The sequence below is a fragment of the Lacerta agilis genome, chromosome 9 (genome assembly GCF_009819535.1).
Source record: "Lacerta agilis isolate rLacAgi1 chromosome 9, rLacAgi1.pri, whole genome shotgun sequence".
NCBI lineage: Eukaryota > Metazoa > Chordata > Lepidosauria > Squamata > Lacertidae > Lacerta > Lacerta agilis.
Window position 1 is genome coordinate 11,968,296 of NC_046320.1, and position 26,365 is coordinate 11,994,660.

The 26,365-nt window shown below is 45.1% G+C and overlaps 1 protein-coding gene across 2 annotated transcripts in view; it reads right to left on the reverse strand.

The window, feature by feature from the left end:
- Positions 1 to 9,398, reverse strand: part of TAPT1 (transmembrane anterior posterior transformation 1) — a 58,795-nt gene extending 49,397 nt beyond the window's left edge. The window contains exon 1 of one of the 2 annotated variants that reach the window (XM_033159671.1): positions 8,909 to 9,398. In XM_033159671.1, coding sequence (XP_033015562.1) covers positions 8,909 to 9,383 — 475 coding nt within the window. In that variant the 5' untranslated portion in view covers positions 9,384 to 9,398. The remainder of the gene's footprint in view (positions 1 to 8,908) is intronic. The other variant, XM_033159672.1, reaches the window with a different exon arrangement.
- Between the last annotated feature and the right edge of the window lie 16,967 nt (positions 9,399 to 26,365).

Here is a 26,365-nt window from a genome sequence, read left to right on the forward strand (position 1 = left end):
GTCAAATTCAACATGTTGCTTTAAACTTTAAAGCCCTGGGTGGTGTGAAGGTGTCAGATAGCACCTCTATGTTAGCCTGTCAAAATGAAGGTCCTGCTCAAGTTATCATCATTAAGGAAACTTAAGACACCATCAGGGTCAAGCCCTTCTTAGGAGTAGCCTTAAAAATTCAAAACAAGCAAACATGAGAAGTTGTCATTTGATATTGGTCATTCACAAAGCTGTGCAAGGCCCAGCTACCTAAATACAACTTTGGCAAAAGAAAGCTGCTCTAATTTTTTTTTTTGCCTGCTGTATATCTAGAAGCCAAATGACATTAACTACTGGTATATTTTCAAATAACTCTGCAACTAAGATGACTGTTGCACTATTGTATCAAGGTGGTCCATGATTTTTTTTCTTTTGTTACTGTTGAATAAATTAATGAATAATGCACTTTAAGAAGAAGAAGAAGTGTGGTTTAAAGATATTTTTAAAAATATTAAGGAATCTAAGAAAAGACCTGCAGGATCAGAACAAATCCCTACCTAGCCGAACATCTTGTTCCCCACAGTAGCAAGCCAGATGCTCCTGGGAAGCTGGACACAAGGACAAAATGCTGTTTCCCCCCAGCAATTGATATTCAGAGACCTCCAGTCCTTGAAGCAGTATGTAGCCTTCATAACTAGTAGCCTCAACCTCCATGAATTTCTCTATTTCCCTGGCTATCATTGGTAGCAAATTCCACAGTTTAACTCTGCACCATGTGAAGAAGTATTTCCTTTTGTCTGTCTGAATATCAAAAAAATCAGTTTCACTGGATGACACTAGGTTCTAGTATTAAGACAATAAGAAAAACCTATCTAGTCACTTTTTTCATACCACTCATAATTTTATACACCTCTATCTTTAACTAGGATTTAGTGCAGGGTCAACTCACACTGGTCAGTTCCATGATAAATTGTTCTAGGCTTGGGCACTGTCATTTATGATATCTAGAAATTTTACCTGTTTATCTTAACTGGAACATGCATTTACTCAGTATATATGAAGACTAAAGCCACAAATTACTATCATGCTTTCCCTTTTGGATGCCAATATCGACCTGAACAGTTTGGTAGCAATAATTTGTTTCCAGTACTGTACTAAATTACTTTTTGGACCCCATATTGCCACTCACAGCAATTCTGTAAGGGAGTCTGTCCTATCTGAAATATCGCCTCCAGTATGCTTTTCCTAGAGTTTGGTATCTGAAGAAGTGTGCTCATATCAATAACAAACTTAGTTGGTCTCTAAGGTGCTACTGGAACGATTTTTTAATTTTGTTTTGACTATGGCAGACCAACACGGCTACATACCTGTAACCAGAACTATAGAGTTTGTATGCAAAGATCACAATTATGCTCACTACAGGCAACCCCCCCATTTACGTGGGGGTTATGTTCTGAGGCACCGTGCATGCCAGTGAAATCAGGTATATTTAAAACACCATTGAAAAAACCTGCAAACACCCCATTCTGCCCCTTCCCCGTCACTTCTGATGCACATATGCACAGTTGCACACATACTGAACACACATAAATGGGAGCTTGGTTCCTTCACAGGCAGAGACATAGGGAAAGTGTTCTAATGGCAATTTCTGCTATCAGTTCACTCTTTAGCTCCCTGTCATTTTCCCCCTATCATGTACACATTAGTTGTTCCAATACTTCTTGTACTCTTAATGATTGTGATCCCATTTTCCTGGGGCAGTTTTCCAACTGGACAAGGACAACAACAGCTGTGATGGGGGGGAATAAATGACCAGTTTATGCCACATGTATTTTTAGTTGCCAGCATCATCTTTTTAGGCACCCAGGAAAACAGATGTCTAGGGGTTTTCCAGCCCTGTTCACAACCATTTTAATGGGAAGTGCATTAAAGTGGTAACGCCTTTGGACTTACTGCTTTTGTGACCACAGGCAGTCAGAATATGTGTATTAAGGTAGGTTAAAATGCATTAATGAAGTTACTTTTCCTATCAGAACTCAGTATCAAATTTCTACAGCTTAAGAGCATCACAGGGCCAATCCAAATGTTGTCATTTTAAGAATACACCCAAGACTTAAGTGAGTACTTAAAAATGTTACAGGTTAACATTGTAAACACATGTTTTGTAGAATCATAGAACTGTAGACCACGAATTATAAACCACAAAGGTCATGTACTGTGCTCCAACCCCCTGCACTTCAGGAATCTTTCCCCAATGTGGTGCTTGCTCAAACCCATAATTATGACAAAACAAAATAAAAAATAAAAGCATTCTTTCCAGTAGCACCTTAGAGACCAACTAAATTTGTTCTTGGTATGAGTTTGGTATGCACATGAAAGCTCATACCAAGAACAAACTTAGTTGGTCTCTAAGGTGCTACTGGAAGGAATGTTTTTATTTTTTGTTTTGTTTTGACTATGGCAGACCAACATGGCTACCTACCTGTAACCATAATTCTGAGATTAAGAATCTCATGCTCTACTGACTGAGCTATCCCAGCAGTTTGAAAATATATGTATTATATAAGCACCCTTATCAGAGAGCAGGAATGGCTGCAACTTCCTTCTGAGGGTACACCTGGTGGCAAACCCAGACCTGCTGCTGTGTAATGTGCAAAGCAACCAATTTCTTCTTCCAAAGCCAAGAAACTGAACTTCCTTATTTTATTAATTTGAATTAAATATTCCCCTTACTAAAAGTATGTATCATTTCCAAACTTTTAGACTGCCTAAAATATATTTTGTTGCAAAGCTGCAATCTGATAGCAATGAAAGAAAGATAGGTAATAGAGCATTCTATACAAGGAAGCCTTATATACTGGACAGCTCAGCTGGTTAGAGTGTGGTGCTGACAATGCAGGTTTGATCCCAGTAATTGCAGATTGCAGGTTCGATCCCAGTAAGGGACAGGTGCATATTCCTGCAGTGCAAGGTTTTGGACTAGATCAGAGCTTTCCAAACTTTTCATGTTGGTAACACGCTTTTTAGACATGCATCATTTCGTGACACAGTAATTCAATTTTACTAGCAAACCAGAGGTTAAACTAACCCCTTTCCAGCCCCGGGAAGAGCGTGGGGAGTGTTCACACGGCACACTTACACATTGCAGCTGACACACAAACGTGTCGCAACACACAGTTTGGAAAACTCTGGACTGGATGACCCCCAGGGTCCCATCCAACTCTATGATTCTATGAGAACTGACAGAAGGGACAGCATAACAAATATAACCTCTTAATAACATTTCTTTGAATTACAATAAAGCCGCCGTCCTAAAATGAAGTTATCTGGAAGTAAGCTCCTGTTAATTAAACAGGACTGAATTCTGAGTGGAATTTTTAGAATTGAACTATAAGGCTGTAATTTTCTGTAAAATTAACAGGTATAAAACACAAAGAACACAGTGGGACTTACTTCCAAAGAAGAAATATACTAATGATTTTATTGTGGGTGACTAGCCTGCAAGGATTATATGAGAATTATCTGAGATATTAATGTGTTTAAAAACTCAAACGTAGAATTTTCAGAATTGCAAAATGGTTTCTGTATTTTATTCAAAGTTGTGCAAAGAAGTGTTTAGCATATTCTGAAAAGCAGTCTTATTATATTTGTATCTCAACTCAGGGTAGCATACATGGACACTAAGCAACATTAAATCTTGGATATGAGAATCTACAATATAGATCAAGCTATAATTATTTGCTTCCCCAACCCCTTGGTGCCATAGCTACACTAACAACGATGTTACAACCATGAATCTCCCTATTTTCTCTCTTTGACTAGAAGTGGCACAACTCTCAATACAGGCTTCAATGAGCCAATGTGTCTGGCTGTTAGCCAGCAGGTTGGTGTTTTGATAGCCTACCCAGGGATGGCTGTGGGGAGTATTGCAGGGGGTTGGACTAGATGACCCTCAGGATCCCTTCCAACTCTACAATTCTGTGATTCTATGTTCACTTTCATCACTCCCGCCTCCCCCTCAATTTAACAGAACACTCTCCAATTTTATCAAATCACAGTTTGTCAGTTCAGACAGCAAACTGGTATGATCAAACCAGTAAGCTTCCTATTTTTATTAAGCGAACTGCTCAAGGGGAAGAAGTGGCACACTAAGCGTGCCACTAAGCAAACTAGTAAAAGATAGAAGGATGTAAAGCACATTTTTTAATTATTTCAGTTACAATTTGCTTTGCTGACCACTAAGTTCTTATTGACAAGCTTCCAAGGTTATCTTCAACAAAGCTAATAAAAATCATTTTTCCATCAGAAACATCTTGTACATTTATGTTAATGATGTTTGATACTATTAATCGTTCACCTGAACCAGTTTTATGCAATGGGCACTGGGGACACTGTTTTGCAGTGGTTCCAGTCTTATCCCTGTGGTCAGTTTCAAATGACAGCATTGGATTATCATCTCAACCCCGTGTAAGCAGTGTTAGAAACTGGGATAGAAAAGCTATTCGCCACATGGTTCCTGGTACCTGGGCACAAAAACAGAATGGCTAGTCACCTCCCCCCCCCCCAATGCAGCAGCACTTTCTATTTTTTTCAAAATTCATGAATACACAATTCACATCAGTGGCACATTGTTAATAGCAAGTATTGGACACCACAAATATAAATGGGGCTCGGCCCCTGCAGTTTTGGCCAAAACAATGTCATTTGAAAAATTTATATTTACGAATACCAGCATGTATATAATTTTTTTATGTGTATGTGTTATGTAAAGTATTGTGCTAGATTCGTGAAGGGGCTGGGACGCCTCAATGTTCAGAGAGCCCCCCGTGCAATGTCAGGACATCACACAGCACTGCATGTGGGTGCCTCTGATGTAAAGCCATTGGAGCTGTCATTAGAAGTTTTGGGGAGAACTGTAATCAGTACATTAATGCAGTCAACTCTATTTCTCTGTAATATTTGACTCCGAAGAGGCCAGATTAGCCCTGAACCAGTGCCTGGACTCTGTGATGGGCTGGAGGAAGGCCAAAAAACTGACACTAAACTCCAACAAGACAGAAGCGCTGTGGTTGGGTAGGTCACAAGTCCAGAAAATTGGTCATTTGTTTGTTGTGAAGGGGGTTGCAGTCCCCATGAAGGAGCACATTCCTAAGTCTGGGGGTTGGATCCATCTGTGATGACTTCATGATCTATGGGTTTCTTTACCAGCTCTGGCCATTTCTAGGCCAGGATAGCCTGCGAACTGCCACCCATGTACTGGTCCTCCAGAATCATCAAACTGTAGAGTTTGAAGGGATCTTGAGGATCGTGTAGTCCAACCTCGTGCAATGCAGTATTATATAGCTGTCCCATATGGTGATCAAACCTGTGACCTTGTGTTATCAGCATCATGTTCTAACCAACTGAGCTATCCAGTGGTCACCAATGGATTACTATCATGAGTTGTACGGGGGGGCTGCCCTTGAGGTTGACCTGGAAAAGCTGCAGCTAGTGTAGAATGTGGCAGCTCAACTGCTCAGAGGGGCAGAATTCTGCTATTGAAAGAATTGCAGTGGCTGCTAATTAGCTACTGGGCCAAGTTCAAGATGCACAAAGCCCTATAAAGATTGGGGCCAGGGTACCAAAAATATAATCAAATCCTTTACATCCCCAACCAATCATTGCACACTGCAGGAGAAGGCATCCTGTTCACAACATCTTATCAGGAGAGCTATTCCACAGCATGTTGAAACGGAGCCTTTATTATGACAGCAGCTGCCTTTCAGAACTCCTTCATGTTACGCATGACACAGGTGACATCTCTATGTTCTCTCTGATGTCTGTTGAAGACTTTTTCTCTTTCAGTAAGCCCTTTAAGTGGAGATTCCACCTCCCCACCCCACCCCAGTTAGTATTTACATATGTAAACGTTTTTATATATGAAATGTTTTATACATTTGTTGTACTGTGAAATTCCTTTGAGATGCTTTATAGTGATTGACAGATGATAATTATAAATCAGATGTTATTATAAATCTTAAATCAATGTTCATCGTAATGATAGACCTCAAAAGGTGACCTGACATGTGATGCTAGATTAGTTGAGTAACATTAACAAGCCAGGACAAACCTTGAGTTCACACTCTCCACCCTTCCCTCCTTCTCCTGTATAGCAAGGAATAAGAGTTCATATGTTTAAATTATGGTATGCAGTTTCATTCATACTGTACCCAGTGTTTGAAACTCCCACTGTTCCAGGTGCATTTTGTAACAGAGAATTTCATTAGTACCAGCAGTTTCTGAGCTCTGGCAGCTTAACACACCTCTACCCACCCTGCTTATACAACAGGTACCAGTAGTTATCAGTGTCCCTGCATTTAACCTGTGCAAAGAAGACATTGCAGCTGTTGCTGCATATTGATTGGTGCTTTTGGCTAATGTGGGGAAATTCTTATTATGTAACATAATGATGGGTTATGTGGTGCCATTGACAGGGACACTGTAAGAACAGGCACTGGTCTTGCTACTTCAATTTTTGTTTCTACAGCTACTTTTGTGCTGCTGACATAGATGCAATCCTTTAGAAACATTTCCAGTACTGTAGTAATATGGTCATCTTTTACAAACCACAGGATATCCCACTACGCACTTTTTTCCATTTTATAATAATAATAATAATTTTATTACTTGTACCCCACCACTCCAACCAGGCCGTCCCGAGTCAAGTAAATTTGCCAATGAGATTACACATTAGTACAGTTTCATCCACATGAAGTGCCGCAGGCTTATGTGACATAATGCCCTAGTCCAGAATGTTATAGAATCTGTGAGTGTTAAGAAAAGGAAAAACAATTGCAGCTTTGAGGAAGAAAACCGAACTTAATTTTTACATAATCTAATCAGATCCAATTCCAATGAAGAGATGTATGAGGTTTACATGTATTACAAAATTAGTTTCCTATCTGTCCATATTTCATGGGCACCAGCAGTGCTTATCTATATAGAACAGATGCCTGCAATTTTAACACTATTTGTTTCCTCACATAGTAAAGTATTTCTAGCACCTCCTTATTTCCCTTTTTAGAACACAGTTTTTAGGCGAATGATTTGATAAAATGATGCCTGTTTCCCTTTGAACAATACCTATAATTCTGGAATAAAGCACACTATCTATTTCAGTGTTTTTCAACCACTGTTCCGCGGCACACTAGTGTGCCGCGAGATGTTGCCTGGTGTGCCGTGGGAAAAATTGAAAAATTCAAGAGAATTACTTTATATATAGTCAATATAGGCACAGAGTTAAATTTTTTAACATTTTCTAATGGTGGTGTGCCTCGTGATTTTTTTCATGAAACAAGTGTGCCTTTGCCCCAAAAAGGTTGAAAAACATTGATCTATTTGATGTCTAGCAGCTTTGTGGTATAATTGCTCTATCACCTACTGCTGATAGTCATTATTCAGACAGCCCAAATAGTTCTTCTGGTCTTGAGTTCCTTTTCCTGGCAATTAACCCTAACTTAAATCTGAAATACAGACTTTTAAAATCTCTAAATCGTGTCTCCTGAACCAGAAATGGAGAATGGTTGTGTACCCAACAACTTTTAAGGTGTACTCTAGTAGTAAATATGACTTCTGACACAATTTGAAATTAAACAGGACAAACCTCAGTTTTAAACTCTGCACTCAAGTCTCTGTGTGTGCATTGACACTTTCCATCCTATAAGTCAAGACACTAGAATTGTGAGTTGACAAAACCCACCTATACTGTCACATCCAATGCTATTATCTCCACTCTGGAGAGGAAAAAAACAATTTTACACAGATGCATAGTTATATATGTTCAAGCAATAACATCTTTCCACACCTAGATACTGCATCAATACATTTTGATGAGCTGCAGAATCTCTAAGCATTTTTTCCCCAAACCTCAGTGCCTAAAATTAGATTCCCAAAAATAACTTACTGCCTTTGCCGACATGCCTAATAAACTTCAGCGACTAACTATGGATCAGAACGGGTGCGCACCAAGAGCCTGACTTAGCAAGAGAAACACGTAGTAGTACACAAGCTTCAGCTTAGGCGCTTGTAAAACTAAATTCCTCCAAACTTTTGACAGCACCGAATCTCAAACTTGGAAAAGGCAAGAACAGCAGAGCCAATAAGAGAGCTGTTGGCAAGGCTGTCATGGGGGGGGGGGGAGAGAAATCCTCTTAAGTACTTGACTTCAGAGGAACTCTTGTACTGTCTCAAGAGTAGAACTGCCGAATTCACTTCTTGGTGCACAAAACACGCACGCCGCAGGAATGCTATTTCTACTTCTACAACCTCCTTGCCACCTTTTGATTCAAAAGAGCAGCAACACTTGGCTGAGAGAGGACAACTTTCCGCTTTGATTTCTGCTCACTCACTTACTTCCTCCTGCCCCAAACGCTGTCTGCCAAAAGTCACTCGCCACCCAAATCTCTCCATGCTCCTCAATCCACTCATTTCTTAGGAGGGGGGAAAAAAATTACACCACTGGGGCTTATGCTTTTGTTTGGGAAGGTCGCCTGGGAGGTCTTGCCCTGGCACCCTTAGCAAGACCCACCTCGCAACCTATGAACAACCACGAAACACCCCCGACTAAGCGCAAGGTGCATTTACTTTCCTCGGTGCCGCCAAGGCATTCCCCGAGAGAAGCAGGCGCCACAAGCGGCCCCTTTCGCTCCCACCTCTTGGGAAATCCAAGCACCTAAATTTCACTCCTGCCGCCCCCAAAACAGCCAAGAGGCGAGGGCCCGAGCGCACGTGAGCCCGCTTGCACAGGAAAAAAAACAACACTCTGCACGTGCCCAGTGGCACTCCGCGTTTCTTTTTGCCCGCGCCTGCTGGGCCCTCCGCGATGCACTCTGTACATGCTCGGGGGAACGGCTGCCTGTCTTTCATGCCCCCGCAGGGTCGAGCCTGAGGCCCCGCTCACCTGAAGCCCCGCTGCGCTTCTGCTGCCTGCGGTGGTCGCTCTCGTAGAAGCCGAGCGTCTCGGCGGCGCGCTGCTGCTGCTGCTGCTGCCCGAGACCGGGCGACGGCGGGCTGGAGGCGGGCGGCGCGGAACGAGCCGGAGACGGCTGAGGGGAGCGGCACTCGCCGCCCGTGAAGCTGCTCCGCCGCTGCTGCCCGGAGCCCGGCTGGAGCAGGGAGAGCTCCTCCGGGGGGCCGCCCCCACGCCGCCCGCCTTCCCCGCTCCCGGCGGAGGCGGCATCGGCGACGCCCGCCATCTTCACGCGAGCGGCCGCCACAAACTCCGCTCCGCGCGGCGGCGGCGCCTGCTGCTGCTGCTGCTGCTGAGGGAAGCCTCCGCTGGCCCGCCGGAGCACGTCATCGCCGCGCGACAAGGAGCGCACGAGACGGGCCCACCTCTCCAGCGCGCGCGAGCGGCGAGCGGTCCTGGCGGCCATCTTGACGGAGGCAGGAGGGGCATTGCCATAGCAACCGCCCTCGCGCGGCCTGCTGCTGCTGCTTCCTCCTCCTCTCGCCCAGCCCGAAGCCTCACAGCGACGACACGGAGGGCGGGCGGGAGCGAAAGGAAGCGGGCCCAGCCTCCTCTGGCAGAGTTTCAGCCCGAATAACAACACACACTGTGAAAATAGAAATAAAAATAAAACAATCCCCCGACGTGCTCGTATTATATCGTTCGCCAGCCGGTGCGGAACGAAATAAAGCACCTTTAATTAAACTCGTGCAATTGGAGGCACGCTTAGCTGAGAGCCCCAAAGCCACGAGGACTTTATTCCCTAAAGGGAAAATTGGTTGGCAAAGTTTCTTCTTACCCACCCGCTATTTCTGCGCTTCTCCGGTGGTGCTGCTGCCTGGGAGCTGCCCCCTTTGAACCACGCTTAGGATGGGACTGCGCGCAAATGAAGCTCAGATTTCCCCTCTGGGATGCGCAGCTCGGGGCGCCCCCAGCAAATCCCACCTGAGCTGGAATAGTTTGCTTCGTTTTGTTTAAGAGAGCATTCAAGAAAGCAGGAATGTGGGGGACTTGCATTTGAAGTTTTATGTTTCTTTTTGTTTTTCTGCCCTCGCGTTTTTGATAGCTCACAATGCCTGCTCCAAGAATAAACACCCCTTGCTCTCAGCTAGTAAAGCTTAAAACTACAATCCTATAAAGGGCCCTATTAATACACTGGGATTTGCTTCCAAGTAAACACACAGAAGTGGGCATGCACATGAAAGCTCATACCAATCTTGGTTGGTCTCTAAGGTGCTACTGGAAGGATTTTGTTTGTTTCGAGAGGCTAGGATAGGAATGCATTTTCTTTTAGATTTCTGGAAACGAGAGGTGAAAAGCCATTCTCATACGTCTTCAGACATGGGTGTAGCCAGGAACCTCAGTTTGCTATTTGTTTTTATTGATTTGGCTACACCTATGTCTTTAGATCAGTGCTTTCGTTTAAACTTATTCTCTGTTAAGCCTCTTTCCCTTTTCTTTCTCTACTCATCATGGACCAAACACTAACTCCTCATCTCTATTTCTCTCTGCACTTCCATTTCTTAAGCTATGTCCTCTTTTGGAGACAGGTTTCCCTGCACACCTCCTGAGCAGAAGCTCTGCAGGATCAGACCAAGGTGGCAGACACACCATTTCTTCCAAAGCATTGTGAGAACTGTTGTTTCCCACTCAGCGATCTACAATTCCCACCACCCCATAACAAGCTGCATTTCCTGGGAATCTTCAGCGGTGGGGGTGGGAATAATTTGCTTTAAAAGTATGGTGGTCAGTAGCCAAAGGTCTCTGCAATAATTCTCTTTCCAGTGATGGCCCCCGGTATGCAGTGATGTAATACTGGCTTGGAATAAAATACCGGTACTTTTTTATGTAGATCTGACAGTTAACCTGGTAGGTTCTGCTAAGCTGCTTAACAGATCCATCCTCCATGGATTTGTCCACCCCGCTTTGTAAACTAACTAGAGATGGGCAACAAATTCAATTTAATTCACATTTAAAGGTGAACCTAATAAATTTGTGCTTTCCAGAACAGTATGCAAACTGAAACACAGTCATCCTTGGAAAATTGTACTTCTGAATTTTGCGGTGTAGGTTTCTAACCAATGCTTGCAAAAATACACACATTAGGGAAATGTGTGCATAAAAAGAAAAGTATTTGTGAAAATAACATATAAAGTGCACTATATTAGGGAACTCTGTTTGCATGAATGTGTGCATTGTTCAAAATTGCATTAAGCTGTGTTTCATGAGGATCGTTTTTTTAAAGTGCACATGGCTACAAAAATGTGGAAAACTGAATTTACCGGTAATACTGGAAACATAAGAAACAGAGAGAACCAAAAGTCACAGTTCCTTCCATTTCTAGCAGTGACCATCCCCACATCATGTGACAGTAAAGTCCTTTCATTAATTATGTGTTGTGTGCAAAGTAGTACTTTCTTTTGTCTGTCCTAAATCCTGATTATACTGCCCATCAGGTGCAGCATGGGACTGTGATTTCTAGTATTCTCTCTATCCACTTTTCCCACACCCACGGATCGTTTTATAACCTTCTATACGTCATCTTCATTATCACCATACCCCCTTACAACCCCAGTCACCTTTTTTTCCTAAATAAAATGATTTTGCAGTTTGTTATATACCAAGGGTGCTCCCAAACCTTTATTATTCTGCTTGTAGCTTTTCAACAGCTTTTCTAATGCTGCCATATCCTTTTTGAGATTTAACAGCTAAACCCTACTACACCATCTGGCTGCATCACAATATTTGCAGTGTTAGTTGCAATCCCTTTCCCTAATAATTTCTAACATGAAATTTGCCTTATTCACTGCTCCAGCATAGTAAGTCAATGCTTTCAGTAAATTATGCAATATCTACTTTAATTTCCATAGCCCAATCAGGCCCCATCTGTGAATGTGAAAACACTTTTCCATGAATCACATTATGCCATTTTACAGTGTTCTATTTGCTCCACCACCACACCTCACTTTATTTATCCTCCTAAAGCAACTCACACTAAGGAAGTCAGATTTGTGGGAGGGGAGCTTGTGCAATACAACTAATTGGTTGCAACAAGCTGGATAAATTGGCACCAACTGGTTGCAACAAGCTGGATAAATTGGCACCAACTTTATAATATGCCTCTGACTACAGAGAGGAGGAGCAATAGAGAGCATACTGTTTGTTTGTTTGTTTGTTTATAGCTTTTTAAAAGCATTCTTACCCCAGTTTTCAGTCAAAAAGGATTCCCAGAGTGCCTTACAGAATGATGAAAAACAAGACAGTCTTTTCTCCCAGGTTTACAATCTATAAGAGGGGGAAAGCACCCATTTTAAAATTCAAAGTTATTTATATAGCATCAGCAGTGTGCAAGGTGGTTTGTACAAGAGGACAGGTTGCTGTACAGACAAGTTTCTAAGTTGCAACTTCACTCCCTTCCATATATTCCCCACTCATCTTGATAGTGCTTCTTTACACCATTGATAGCATATATATACCAATGAATTTCTTATTTAGACCCTTCTTACTATAGGTTTAGTGACTAGAAACGTTCCAGTGCAGCCACCATCTTTTCCTTCAGGGCTTCGTTACATTGCCTCCATATTATGTTGCGTCAAGGATAGCCAACATGGTGTCCTTCAGAAGTGTTTGCCATCCAACTTAAGAGCACTGTCTCCAATTTAGTAGTACCATAACTCCCACCATTTATTTCTATAGAATATTGCTGAAACACTGCAGCAAGTGGAACACGGAAAATGCACGTGCGAAGCAGAGAGAATGAACCAAGAAGCACAGCAATGTCACTTTTAGGGGTGATTTTGCAATGTGTTTGGGGACGACATGTGACATTCTTGGGAAACTGAAGAGATTGCTATCTCTCTAGGCTTTCGCATAGGTTGATCAAGAAAAGAGATTGCTTAATGGGCACTGTTGGTCAAGTAAAGTTCCTGGAACAACATGGCACGCAAGTCGCACGCCTCCTGTTACGGTGACAGTTGAGACCTGCTTGCAAGTTGGGAAAAGTCAAAGCTCAGGTTGCAGAGAGAGCTTCTTGGCCGTCTAGAGCAGGGCAGTTCAACATGCAGCCCTCAGGGCCTTTCTTTGGCAACCCTCAGCAGCATTTGACGCCCCCACCCGCAGCCCTCACACTGCCTTCCCAAAGTCAGGAAACCAAGGAGCTGAGCTTCAGGAAGGAGGTGGGAAGGCTCTGACAGGGTCCTGGAATCCTCCAACCTCTTCTCAAAGCCTAGTTAGCACTTTCCCAGCTTTGGGGGGGGGGGGAAGGACCCTGCCAGAGCCCTCCATCCCAAAGCCCAGCACCTCACTTATCTGGCTTTGGGAAGGCATTGGGGGGTGCGGTGTCAAATTTTGGCCTGCTTCCGTCTCTCCCCCCCCCCAACAAGGCAATGTGAAGTCTGCAGCTTCTGTGTCGAAGTACTCTTGCGGCCCACTTGGTATGAAAAGTTGGACCACCCTGGTCTAGAGCAATATGGGGAAACCACAAGGCTGTGGTTTCCTGCTTCTTGGGAGAAAAGCAATGACAAACCTAGACAGCATCTTAAAAAGCAAAGACATCACCCTGCCGACAAAGGTCCGTATAGTTAAAGCTATGGTTTTCCCAGTAGTAATGTACGGAAGTGAGAGCTGGACCATAAAGAAGGCTGATCGCTGATGAATTGATGCTTTTGAATTATGGTGCTGGAGGAGACTCTTGAGAGTCCCATGGACTGCAAGAAGATCAAACCTATCCTTTCTTAAAGAAATCAGCCCTGAGTGCTCACTAGAAGGACAGATTCTGAAGTTGAGGCTCCAGTACTTTGGCCACCTCATGAGAAGACAAGACTCCCTGGGAAAGACCCTGATGTTGGGAAAGATGGAGGGCACAAGGAGAAGGGGACGACAGAGGATGAGATGGTTGGACAGTGTTCTCGAAGCTACTAACATGAGTTTGGCCAAACTGCGAAAGGCAGTGAAGGATAGGCGTGCCTGGCGTGCTCTGGTCCACGGGGTCACGAAGAGTCGGACACGACTGAACGACTCAACAACAACAACAACAACAACAACAACAAGGCTGTGGTGCTATTGTGTGGGAGGGAGCAGGTCGTACCGGTATTTTAAAAGCTACCAACCCCAACCTCATTTGTTCTACACCCCCCATTTTAAATAAATCGAGACTTTCCTACAGAAGTGGGGAACATTTTTCAGCATCAGCACTGCATTACTCCATGGGCAACTTGCTGAGAACCATAGGACACCAGTGTGCAGGTCTGGAGTAAAAAATGGGCAGAGCAATCAATATGGCTTTTACCTTTGCACAGAAGGGTAAATTCTAACCACACAAATGTCAAGAGGTTTCTATATGGATATACATACATACATACATACATCTCTCCCTTCCCCATCCAAACAAGCAAGACAATGTATAGCCAGTTGTTCAAGAACGCATTCCAGAAATACAAAAGCACTTGAGGAAAGCATGGAGTGCAGACAGTGAGACCAGACAGAGAGGCCATGAGGGCTTAGTGTACATCGCCTCACAGGGAAACATCCTTCGGAGGAGTGGAGAACATGAAACACTGATGTCCATGGTGGAATTTTGTTTCCTTGGACACAACTTACTGCTAGTTTGCTTGAGCTAAGGTAAAGAAATCAGCAGCGCTCCTAGTTAGAAATTGGACCCTTACCCACAGCCCCCAAAAGATGAAAGAAAGCCTGCACAACATTGGAGCATCATCCACAAATACACAACTGCAAGCTTCTTTACAATACTCAAGCGATCCATTTAGCATCCCACGTAGCTTGGTGTTAAGTGGAAGAGCATGCTGGAAAATAGGTAGCTGGTTTTAATTTAGAATGGGGAAGTAGGTTGGGGGTGAGTATTGTAAAGAAACTTGATATATGGCAACTATACAAACTGATCAGTACACCCATATTCCAGAGTTTCATTTACTCGGGATTGAAGAAGTCAATTTCAGTTGATTCAGCATCTTATCCAGAAACAGCCATTGTGGCTGATTCTCCTGAATGGGAAATCAACTCTGTGGAGATCGCCATCTGGGATGCACTCTTTGGCTCAGAATAAAATGAAAGCAACGAAGCATAAAATGTTCCCATGTGGGTGTATAAATCTGTAGGAAAAACACTGTCACCAATACAATGGATGGTATTTAGTAGCACCTATCTTAATTGCAGTTTGCCACGATCCACTCTAGGCCCCAGGTTTTATGTCTATGTATTCCATTTACACTTATGCTCTGGGATAGCTCAGTCCGTAGAGCATGAGGCTCTTGATCTCAGAATCATGGGTTCAAGCCCCACGTTGGGGAAAAGATTCATGCATCGCAGGGGGGTGGGCTAGATGACCCTCAGGCTCCCTTCCAATTCTATGATTCTATTCTATGAAAAGCAGCCACAGCTCTAAAGTGCTCTTTTACAATCAACAAACCCCAGAGCTTATTTCTAACACTTTTGAAAGTAACTTAGAGGAAAGCATTTGCTTCGCAGCAATGAATAAGCAGATGTTTGGAAATGATTACAGTGGTGACGTAAGCAGGCTAAGTTGAGTAAGAAGTGTGCATAATTATATATGAATTGCCTTTTTCACGTCGGGTCTCTAGCCAGAAGAAGGAAGGGGAGAGGCCTGCTCCCCCTGCCCTCCCGATCTGTTGACTTTTAAAAAACCGGCAAAGGGCAACCCCAGTGTATGGCTAAGAAGGGTGAAAGCAAAACACAGAATGAGTCACTTTGGGAACTGCTTCCATAAAGGATGCACACTCAAAAGAAGATGGGGGTCCAATGCCAGGGAAGTCATTCTGTACTCGTCTGCCAAGGAACCCAGAGGAGCCTGTGTCTGATCTGATCCCATCATTTTCAGGCGCAAATGCAAGGTGCACACATTGCCACCTTCCCTACTGACCATTGCTGGTGCTAAGGTCAGCAGAGGCCCTCTGGATTTTTTATTGTGATTGTTATTTGTTTTGGACTGCCCACCCCAGAACCCTAAGGTGTTATCTGAACCTCGACTCATCCCCCTTTCTGCCTTGACATCATCTCCTTCCTCTTCATGAGGCACCAAGATACGAGCCCCTGAACCCCATTTCGGAGATGCCCCCACTCCATTTTAGAGATTCAACTTTGCTTGAACTTTGCTTCAACTTTGCCAGCTAAAATCCTTACATTGCAGCTTCTTAGATAAACTTAGCAAATCAGCAGAATGCCAGTAAACGGCCGACCACAGACTTCCTCTTTTCAAGAGGAAGTCTGGTTTCAGGGAAAGAGCTAACCACAACTCAACCCCATGACCGAGCCATTTCCTGTGAACATCAGCAGAAGCCAAAATAAGGTCCCAGGTGCAGTTGGGGGTCAACGGCTAGGCATTTAGGCACTGAAATAATAGCATATAGCACCTCCTGGCGGCTAAAGCAGCTTGAAACAGACAAAGGCAGCCGGACAAAGGAAATGTTCTGATTTGCTAACGCAGTATTATAATATTAGTTCTGATAGGCCAGGAGGAGGGATTTAGGAGGAGCTTTACTATGTCATAGAGAGTACTTAAGCTTGCCCCACAGGAGGTGGGGTGTGCATTTGCCTTTTGCTTACTGAATGCACCTTATTGCAATAAAGAAACTTTGCTTTTGGAAACTTTGCTGCCTGAATCTTTCTTCTGGTCTTATTGGGTCAAGGCATACAGGCGTAACATTTCTGGTGCCGTCAAGGACTCGGATCGGGCCTTAAGCCCTCGACCAGAGGCAGCCCCCTTGCCTCCAGGTAGGGCGGCAGGTGTTGGTCAACAGCCCTGTGACCTTGCGCGCACCACCTCAGTCTTAAGAGTTGGAAGGGATCAGAAGGCATCTTGACCCCCCTCCGCCCTGCAAGGAGTGGCAACGGACAAAGAACCGGGGAGACAGGGAAGACAGCCGGCTTTTGGTGAGTACTGACCCTCTATATTAATTAGAGGAAGGGGGACTTGATCTCTCCCCAGCGTATGGTATTAGCCAGCAGGTAAGGGGTCCTCTGGCGAACCCATATACGCAGAGGTAGGGCAGGTAGGGCAGGTAGGACAGGTAGGGCAGGTAGATACATAGATATGTGTAGGTAGGCAAGAAAGGACAAAAGGGGGAAAACTTTGGGAGGTATATGTGTGTGGTGTGTGAATAAGGTACTCCAGTGATTGTGTGTATGCATGAGAGGCCGGGGCGTTAGTGCCACTAGCCAAGCGACGTGTGGTCCCGAGGTGCGGTTTCAGGTAGCGAGAGCTCACCTGGCCACTGACAGGACGTGGAGAAAGGTGTGTGATTGTACCCTGGTAGGAGCGGAGTACCTCAGCAGCCCAGGATGGGAGGAGGGTCCAGCAAAGGGACTCCCCTCCAGTGTTTTCTGGACCATTGGAAGGAAGCCACAGAGGGCGACGATTGGGGATTCCCGTTGAGGAAAGAACGCCTACGATCCCTGTGTGAAGTAGACTGGCCAACACAGGGTACAGGCTGGCCCTCCGAGGGAAGCTTTGATGAGAATCTCATTAATCCCTTATGGCGGACTATAATTGACAATCATCCAGACCAGATCCCATATATCTCAACGTGGAAGGATGCTGCAGACCATAATCCCCCTTGGCTGCGAGGGTGCAGAAAATTGCCACCAAGGGCTAAGATCTGCAGTGTACAGAAGTTAGCAAAACACCCGCCAGTACTGGACAGTCAAGAAGAGGAGCTTATGGTTCCGCGGCCACCCCCTTATGCGCCCCTAGTACAACAGCCTCAGAACGCAGACCCACCGGCTGGGGCAGAAGGGGGACAGGGGAATAGGGTGAAGGTCCCTAACACCCAAACCCTGGAAGAAATATACCCAGACCTCAGAGAATTAAGGGAAAGGATAAGCCGGTATAGGTCCTCCAATCCTAAGCATAAAAGTGCAGCGGCAGCCTACAGCAGGGCCCGTAATCAGGCACTGAAAGACTATGCAAAAAGGTGCAAGGAAGCACCACCAGAAGACCTAATTGCCCCCCTTCGGGTGGTATGGGACAATCCACCCCCACCTGATGCACCTTTAGTCGATGGTGGACCCCCACCTCGGACGTACACCATGCAGTATGTTCCCTTTACCACCACAGATTTGATGAATTGGAAGGTACACACACCACCCTTTAGTGAAAAACCTAAAGCTATGGTGGATTTAATGGCATCTATCTTCGCTGCCCACGAACCAACCTGGCCAGATTGCCAGCAGTTGCTGAATACCCTTTTTACCACAGAGGAAAGAAGGAGGATAGATCAACAAGCATTAGAACACTTGAAGGAACAGAGAGTGTTAGAAACAGATTGGCCCACTCGATATCCATCGTCTGATCCCAAATGGAACGCAAACAATGATGGAGACCGAAACGCCCTGAAAGCATATAGGGAAACTCTCCTACAAGGTATTCGAAGGGCAGCTAGGAAGCCAACAGACCTGTCCAAGGTCTCGGCTGTGACCCAGAAGGCAGATGAGAGCCCTGGAGATTTTCTGGAACGGTTAATGGAAGCCTATAGAATCTGGACTCCATTTGACCCCGACCTCCCCGAGTATGCGGCGATGGTCAATAGCTCATTTATCGCACAATCCACTAAAGATATAAGGACAAAGATACAAAAGCAGGATGGGTTTCAAGGAAAGTCCCGGAGTGAATTGATGGCAATTGCCCAGCGAGTGTATGACTATAGAGGGGAGGAGGAGAAGAAGGAAAAGAGGAAGTGGATGAAGGAGAAGGCGGCAGTTATGGCGGCAGCTTTGGCCCAAGGAGGACCGGCGACTCGGGAGGGCCAGAGGGGCCCAGAGGCCCGAGATAGAGGCCGGTGAAGAGGTCAGCCGCTTGGAAGAAAGCAGTAGAAGAGGCATTGAAGGAGTATGTAAGGATGAAAGGCCAAGCAACAAGCGTCCTAGGACTGGTGACCCGGGTGAGGCCAGAGGGGTCTGACCCGAGGAAGAGGCCGGTGAAAAGGTCAGTTGCTAGGAAGGAAGCAGTGTGTCATATGTAGAAAAGGGAGACACACTGGAAGTGAGAATGGTCCCAGAATAGAGGAGAAGGAAGAGGAAGAGGACAAAGAGGAAGAGGGCTTGGAGGAAGATACCCCAGAGGGACCAACCAGAGATATTTCGCTGGGAGCCCAGTATTCTGTTATAACCACGCCTGTACAATCCAAAAGCCTAGAATCAGTGAACATTGTGGGAGCCACAAGTGATTTGTTCAGGGAGGCATTTGGAATGTCAAATTGAAGGATGCCACCTCACCCATCAGTTCCTGTATATGCCCAAATACCCAGTGCCCTCACTGGAAAGAGACGTCCCCTCAAGGTACAGGCACAAATTATTTTGTCCCCAAAGGACCAGAAATGCAGCTATTTCCACGAGTGACCAGCATATTGTCACTAATGGCGCCTAGAGAATACTCTTAGGAACTTTTGGCAGCCTTGATCACAAAATCCCATCCATTTACTCTTGGGAAAAGTGACAGAATAAATACCTGAAACTCTCCAAGCTCCACCAGGGGTGTGGGCTGAAGATAATCCCCAGAGTTGGCCAAAAATATCCTGCATATAATTCTTAATGTAAGGTCCTAGGCTATGCCAGTCTCAGTAAAACACTACTCTCACTTTCCTGCCACGATGGGCGGCAGAAGGAGCCCAGAAACACTTGAACTGATTATTGAATCTTGGCTTACTCAAACCCCTTTGATTCTGGCCACAAGGATTTTAAAAAAAAAATTGGTAAAGATGGCCAAAACTTGGAAGAAAAGGAAAAGAAGTTACAGAAGAACTGTTATACTTGTTATGGGAGACAGGATACAAAGCCTCTGAGAAAGGCATAAATTGTATCTGAAGGAAATCAAGTATTTAGGCTTCAATATATCACATCACAGAGGAAAGAAGCCATATGTCTCATAAGAGAGCCCACCACTAGGAAGCAGTTGTGGGACTTCCTAGGGAAATGCAGGGTGGTGCTAAATACCTGGCTTCAGTGTTTTACCAGAATCCCTGAATGATAGTACAGGAGGAGTGAAGGAAGACCCCTTGTGTGGGGACCAGAACAACAAAAGGCCTCTGAGACTATTAAAAGATGCCTAATGGAGACCCCAGCCCCAGGATTGCCAAATCCAGAGAAACCCTTCCAACTGTATGTGCATGAGCTGAATGGCGTGGCAGCCACTGCAGCCTTGGTGACAGAAGCAGATAAATTCACCTTTGGCCAAGAAATGAATGTAAATGTACCCTATGCTGTTCTCACCCTCATGGAGTACAAAGGGAGCTACTGGCTGACAAACCCCCGAATGGCCCAATACCAGGGCCTGCTGTGTGAAAACCCAAGAGTGCACCTAAGAGTGGTGAATACCCTTAACCCCGCCACCCTGATGCCCCTACCAGACGACGAGGAAATAGAACACCATGATTGTCTCCAGGTGATGGACGAAGTCTATTCTAGCAGACCAGACTTGAAAGATGAACCCCTGAAAGAGCCTGATGTTGTATATTACACAGATGGGAGCAGCTTTGTATCCAATGGCGTTAGGAGGGCTGGGTATGCTGTGGTGACCAACGATGAGATTGTAGAGGCAGAAGCTCTGCAACCGGGAACCTCTGCCCAGAAGGCCGAAATAATTGCACTCACTAGAGCCCTGCAATTGGCAGCTGGATGTAAGGCGAATGTATATATACAGATTCAAAGTATGCCTTCTTAACCCTGCATGCGCATGGAGCTCTATGGAAGGAAAGAGGTCTGATAGGAGCCCATGGAAAAGCCTTGAAGTATGGACAAGAAGTGGAAAGTCTATTAGAGGCGGTGTGGGCCCCTGAGAGGATTGCTGTAATGCATTGCAAAGGACATGGGCGAGGCAAGGATTTGGTCACCAGAGGCAACCATAAGGCAGACAAGGCTGCCCGAGAAGCAGCTATGCAATCACCACCTTCAACCGTGGCTGCACTCATCCCAGAAATATCCACTGAAGACTTGGAACCTCACTATTCTCCTGAAGAGCAAGAATGGGCACAACAGGAGGGAGCCCGACTGCAAGATGGATGGCTACTCCTCCCAGACAACCGAGTGTTCGTGCCCCAACACTTGGCCAGCAAAATTGTGAGAAACTACCATGAGTCCACACACTTGGGTGGCACCGCTGCTAGGGAACATCTCGGGAGAAAATTGTATGTGCCTAACCTCTCACAATTAACTGCTGCTATCTCCCAGAGGTGTATCCTTTGTGCCAAAAACAACCCCAAGCAAGGAATGCAACCCCCACCGGGTGTACAACATGTGGGATACAGCCCTATGGAGAATCTGATTGTGGATTTTACTGAGTTGCCACCTGCAAGGACTTGCAAATATCTGCTAGTGTTTGTTTGTACGCTGACCGGATGGGTAGAGGCGTTCCCACCACGGACTGAAAAAGCCAGGGAAGTAACTAAGAAACTTCTAACCGAACTAATACCCAGGTTCGGACTGCCCAGGAGTATAGGGAGTGATAATGGACCAGCCTTTATCGATCAGGTAGTGCAGGAAGTGTGCAAGAAACTTCAGATAAAGTGGAGACTGCACTCTGCCTATAGGCCACAGAGTTCGGGAAAAAACTGAAAGGATGAACCGGACTTTGAAAATCCAATTGGCCAAATTAACCCAAGAGACCGGACTGAAGTGGACAGATGTCCTCCCTATAGCTCTGTTCCGAATTCGAAGCGCCCCCACCAAGAGACTTAAACTGTCACCATTCGAGCTCCTGTATGAGAGGCCACCTCCATTTGTTCGTGAAAAACCAGCTGGACTGGACAGGTGGAAGAGCATATCACCTTCCACAAACAAATAATCTCTCTATCTGTCTGTCTGTCTCTCTGTGTCTCTGTGTTGTCGTTCCCTCAGCAGGTGGGCCCTCGAGCAAACACCGTGCAGCTTTGCTGAGCCAGTCCATCAGTTCCAGCCTGGCTATAGCTTGTGGGTAAAGGAGTGGAAGCGCAACCTTCTTACACGGTCCATACACGGTTCTCCTATCCACCCCAACGGCGGTGAAAGGCCGAGGTGACCCCCTGGAGTCGACACCCTGCTGTGCCTAGCCAGGAGTAGGTACTCAACGCACGGTGCACCAGTCTCCCCTGCTGCGTCTGACCGGCAAGGACGCCCAGCGCACGGGAGACCGAATTGAAGTAGCCCCTGCTGTGACACACTGGACGCTGTCACTCGACGCACGGGCCACCGGAAACCTCCAGTTTATGCAACGGAGACCATCTCCAGCAGAACCACATCAGAAAAATTGGTCGGAAGGACATTGTTATTAGTGGTTTGTCGACCAGTTGTTAGACAGGGCATAACTCTATAGATTGGGAATGTTAGAGGTGTGAACAATGTTGGTCTAGGCTGTTGGGATTGGACGGGAAATTGGAAGGGAAAATCCTGTTGACCCCTTGAAATTGACTTTGTCAAAGTAACAATATCCCTTTCTATTCCCTTGCGTGTATATAGTTGGGAACCAGAGGGGGAGGGCCTAGTCTTTATACCTATGGGTGTATTTTCACTGGAAAAGAGAATAGGGAGTCCATTCTACAGCCAAACAGTTCTTACTGTTAGAAAGTTATTCCTGACTATTTGCTACATTGCAACTGCTCTCAAGAAGTCAGAATAGGTAAAATATTCACTGATCCTATTCTTCTCACACTAATTTCATTAGTCCCTTCCAGTCCTCCAGTAAATGTCATCACCCTCCATAAGAAATATGGGCCATATTCAGCTGTAACAGTAAACCAGAATTTAGTCCTCGAGGAATGAACTTGGGGTGAGGCACTGGCTCTTATTCGACTTTCTCCAGTGTAGTCACAAGGAGATTTGAAGCTTTCACACCAGGGGACACGCCACCCAGAGTCACCAAAGGGGGGTGGGAAGTCCTTTTATGTACAGGAACCGCAGGCTTACCAAATATACCTGTGGTTGCCACGCAACTGCTTACAGTCCAAGGGACTGACTGGAGAAGGACACCATTACAACGTTCGCCTCATACATGGCAGCTGTTGTGAGTGGGGCTGAGGAGAAGGTGGCTGCAGGAGGAGAAGGGATGGTGGAAAGCGGCAGAGGTATCAACGAATATGATACGGATGTCTTTGAAGTGGAGAAGATCCTGGACATGAAAACCACAGATAGTAAAATACTATACAAAGTACGATGGAAAGGTTATTCACCAGATGATGATACATGGGAACCTGATGAACATTTTGAAGACCCTATAGGGGTGTTTGAACACTGGATGGATCAAGTTATAGAGGAAATCTCAGTAGGTCAATCTGAAGAGGAAGCAGAACAAGCTGCTCCTCTCGATTGAAAGGGGGGAAATGAGGCACCAAGATACGAGCCCCTGAACCCCATTTCGGAGATGCCCCCACTCCATTTTAGAGATTCAACTTTGCTTGAACTTTGCTTCAACTTTGCCAGCTAAAATCCTTACATTGCAGCTTCTTAGATAAACTTAGCAAATCAGCAGAATGCCAGTAAACGGCCGACCACAGACTTCCTCTTTTCAAGAGGAAGTCTGGTTTCAGGGAAAGAGCTAACCACAACTCAACCCCATGACCGAGCCATTTCCTGTGAACATCAGCAGAAGCCAAAATAAGGTCCCAGGTGCAGTTGGGGGTCAACGGCTAGGCATTTAGGCACTGAAATAATAGCATATAGCACCTCCTGGCGGCTAAAGCAGCTTGAAACAGACAAAGGCAGCCGGACAAAGGAAATGTTCTGATTTGCTAACGCAGTATTATAATATTAGTTCTGATAGGCCAGGAGGAGGGATTTAGGAGGAGCTTTACTATGTCATAGAGAGTACTTAAGCTTGCCCCACAGGAGGTGGGGTGTGCATTTGCCTTTTGCTTACTGAATGCACCTTATTGCAATAAAGAAACTTTGCTTTTGGAAACTTTGCTGCCTGAATCTTTCTTCTGGTCTTATTGGGTCAAGGCATACAGGCGTAACATTCAGAGAGCCAGTGTGGTGTAGTGGTTAAGAGCGGTAGACTCGTAATCCGGGGAACCGGGTTCGCGTCTCCGCTCCTCCACATGCAGCTGCTGGGTGACCTTGGGCTAGTCACACTTCTCTGAAGTCTCTCAGCCCCACTCACCTCACAGAGTGTTTGTTGTGGGGGAGGAAGGGAAAGGAGAATGTTAGCCGCTTTGAGACTCCTTCGGGTAGTGATAAAGTGGGATATCAAATCCAAACTCTTCTTCTTCTTCTCTTCTTCTTCATCCTATTGCTTTATTATTTGTGTTGGTGCAAAGAAAGACAGAAAGGGGAGAATTCTTGGATGCCAAGGGCCAAGTTTGGGGCTTTTTAACTCAAACACATTTTGATCTGCATGAGAGAAGCCCAGCAAAGATTTAAAATCACAAAACATGCAGCAAAGCATGGTAATATAGGCTAGTAGACCTTTAAAACGTGTCTCTCCAAGTGAATTCCAAAATGTCCCCTTAAAAGTTTCTTTCCAACGTTTCCCTCCCCCCCCCCCCCCACCAGCATAGGAAAAGACCACATGTTTGGTAAGTTAAAAACTGGTTTACTTACAAATTCTCCAAAGATCAGATTCATGAGATTTTCCATACATCAGTCAGAAAAATTGCACAGGCAGTAAAACTTAGCTGAACTACAAAGCTGTGCAAGTTTCTGAATTATTGGTGTAGGAACTCAAGAATGGCTGCTGAGAGCCATGTAGCTGAGCTCAAACCCTTTTCATGCTGAGCTTCCTGGGGCGGGGATTATAATAGGCTTGATTACCTATTTCCTCCCAAGGTAAAGGAAGCGACCTAGCTATGCCTGGCAGGACAGCGTACTCTATAGTATTAACCCCTTCATGCATTAGACTTAAGCATGTTGGTTATATGAAGCTGGTTATCCCATACCTTCTACATTAATTATAACTGCAAATTAGATATGATGTGGAAAATTCATTGTCATAACTCATGATATTATTAGCATTGAATAAAGCTTTGGTTTTTTTCCCACCCATTCTGCATGTTTCCCCCCCCCCTTCAGTTTAAATCCTGCTTCAGAATAAAAGTAAGATCGGGGAAATAGCCCTCTTTCACTCAAAATCACCCCTTCTTTTGCTTTGTTCAGTCGTTCAGTCATGTCCGACTCTTTGTGACCCCATGGACCAGAGCACGCCAGGCACGCCTATCCTTCACTGCCTCTCGCAGTTTGGCCAAACTCATGTTAGTAGCTTCAAGAACACTGTCCAACCATCTCATCCTCTGTCGTCCCCTTCTCCTTGTGCCCTCCATCTTTCCCAACATCAGGGTCTTTTCTAGGGAGTCTTCTCTTCTCATGAGGTGGCCAAAGTACTGGAGCCTCAACTTCAGGATCTGTCCTTCTAGTGAGCACTCGGGGCTGATTTCTTTAAGGATGGATAGGTTTGATCTTCTTGCAGTCCATGGGACTCTCAAGAGTCTCCTCCAGCACCACAATTCAAAAGCATCAATTTTTCGGTGATCAGCCTTCTTTCTTTTGCTTTACTTTGATTTTAAGAAAAAAGGGGGAGAGATCTCCCTCCCTCCTCCCCTTCATGTCTTGTTTGTCCCTTTTCTGTAACATCTCAGAACAAATACTACATGCTGTTCCTTTCATATTTAAAGTGAAACAAGATGGATGGAGTTATCTGGAAACACACCAAGCCCAGTATTTCCTAATAAAAGAGCAGAGAGAAACATTTGGTTAATTTAATAAAAGAGCTCCAATTAGTAATCACTGAAAAAGTTTGTAAATGGATGAACTACTTATTGCACTTTGTCTGTAATCCACATAGTTTTATGCCAGGGCACAGCAGGGGTGCATGAGAAATAAATTAATTGAATTAAAGTCTCCCCGTGAGCCCAAAGTACTCACTTAACACAGGAAACATCTGTTGAAGTGGACTGTACTCTACAGAAGCTTATGCCATAAAATAGTGAGTCTTTGAGGTGCCACAAGGCTCTTAGACTTGTTTTGTTGTAGGAGAGTAACACAGCTGCCCCTCTGGAAAATGGAAACAAATTGCTTTGGCCTTTCCCTTTGCAAGATGCCTCTAAAGAGAATGGATCCTTTGTTTGTTCCCGACTCAGAGATGTAGCAGAATTACTGTACTTATGTTCAGCGAAGACTGCATATTACATCTCTGCGGAAGTTATTGTTTTGCCAATTCCCTTCACATATATTTATATTGTAATGGGGGATTGTGGGGGCAAGGATCCCCTAAAATCCCCCGGGTGCCAGGTTCTCCCCTCCCAAATTTCTGAAATCAGTAAATGTGGGGTTCGGAATGTATAAAGGAGTCATTGGAGCACCCCACAATTGCCTAACCTTGGCCCCCATAGCTTCAGGATGGGGGTCACAAGCAAGAGACTTCAGCCAGCAGATAGAAGCAAAACAGCGGCCTGTGGGTCTGATCTTTATTGTACAATG